Genomic DNA, 1,751 nt, shown 5'->3' on the forward strand with positions numbered 1-1,751 from the left:
CGGGCGGAGGCGCAGCCCAGCAGCGCTGGCAGCTCCCGATGGGAGCGATGGGCTCGGCCCTGCTCCGCGCTCCCCGCGGCCGCGGGGGATCCGCACAAAGCGCCCGGACACCGCCGACGTGCCTGATAGAAAATTTATTGATCTCTCTTCGTTTGGAAGAAGGAAGCAAACGAGGACTAGGAACAGTGAAGGAGTATTTCGATTACTTTTTTTTTTTTTTTGTGTTTTTGGAAGGAATCCGGTAACAAAACTAAAACGTTTTTTATCCGATATGTCAAAACATGTTTCACAGTAAAATTCACAAACCCATTTACATAAGTTTACAGCTTAAGAAAAACCAAGACATACAACTTACTATAAATAAAAGAAACGCGTTTGCGACCCGCACAGCTCTGCTCTCTCCCACCTCCCCCTTTTCAAGGAATAAAACCTCAAAATTAAAAAGTCGTGGAAGCTACAGTTTGCGGATGGAAACCAAGCGAGGGTCGGTAACAAAACACTTAATAAACCACAGCGATTATGTGAACAACCGAGTTTAAAAACAAAAGCCCGCGGTTTTTGTTTATGTCATTGCAACGCTAGAAATCAAACTGGAAGATGAAAGAATTAAAAAAAAACAACTTTTAAGCGAATAAAACAGTGCCCAACCTAGCCGAAACCAGGAAAGGAGTTGCCGTGGTTTGAAAACTTCACAGCGGCTTCTAGGAGGCAGGAGTTGTGCTCTATTAAAATAACAACTTGCTCAAATATTATTTCTTGTCCAAAAAGAAAAAAAAAAAGGAAAAAAAGGACACAACTAACGGATTTCCTTTTTAAAATTTCTCCAGAGTTAGTATTAAGTCTGCTAAGCCGAGCAACACTGCCGTACGGTCCCGGTGTAGTCAGGGAGCGGTGGTGGGGTTAGGGATTAGGACGGGGAGGCGTCCGGAGCAGCCAAGTTTATATGTGAGTTAGTGGTACGGTACCATTCACGGCAGTCCCGGCACTCTGGTAGTGCTGGTGCACGCTGTGTAACCTGCTGCCCTGCAGGGCGGAAGGGTCTGTGGCATCCCCGCCGGGGGGCAGGTACATGCTGATCATATCCCGCAGGTCTCCCAGGCAGGCCCTCTGCGAGTGGGAAGTGATGGCCGGAGGCGGCGAGCTGGGCTCGGATTTCACCACGGAGCCCATGGAGCCCAGGCTCATGGCCGTGGAGGGCTGCTGGCCGTAGGCGGCGGGGGACATGCTGTAGGTGGAGGCGGCGTTCATGTAGGTCTGGGCCGTGGACATCATGGGGCTGTACTGCAGGCCCGTCATGTCGTAGCGGTGCATCTGCTGCAGCTGCGGGCTGTTCATGCCCGGGTGCTGGCTGTAGCCCAGCTGGTCTTGCATCAGCGAGTAAGCCCCGTTGGTCCAGCCGTTCATGTGGGCATAAGTGTCAATCCTCTGCCCCACCCCGACGGGGCTGCTCACCGCGTTGCCCCCCCCCGGGGCCAGCAGGTTACCGGGCAGCGAGTATTTGTCCTTCTTCAGCAAGGTCTTGGTCTTCCTCCGGGGCCGGTATTTGTAATCCGGATACTCCTTCATGTGCACGGCCCGCAGCCGCTTGGCCTCGTCGATGAAGGGCCGCTTCTCGGCGTCGCTCAGCAGCTTCCAGTCGGCGCCGAGGCGCTTGCTGATCTCCGAGTTGTGCATCTTGGGGTTCTCCTGGGCCATCTTCCGCCGCTGCCCGCGGGACCACACCATGAAGGCGTTCATGGGCCGCTTCACCC

At 53.7% G+C, this 1,751-nt stretch overlaps 1 protein-coding gene across 1 annotated transcript; it reads right to left on the reverse strand.

The window, feature by feature from the left end:
• Positions 1–119: 119 nt before the first annotated feature.
• On the reverse strand, positions 120–1,745 carry LOC102033713 (transcription factor SOX-3). Its single transcript, XM_031056127.1, has one exon. It carries the CDS (start codon positions 1,735–1,737, stop codon positions 940–942), a length of 798 nt encoding a protein of 265 aa, XP_030911987.1. The 5' UTR covers positions 1,738–1,745; the 3' UTR covers positions 120–939.
• Between the last annotated feature and the right edge of the window lie 6 nt (positions 1,746–1,751).

Source organism: Geospiza fortis, unplaced genomic scaffold (assembly GCF_000277835.1).
Source record: "Geospiza fortis unplaced genomic scaffold, GeoFor_1.0 scaffold157, whole genome shotgun sequence".
NCBI classification, from domain to species: Eukaryota; Metazoa; Chordata; class Aves; order Passeriformes; family Thraupidae; genus Geospiza; species Geospiza fortis.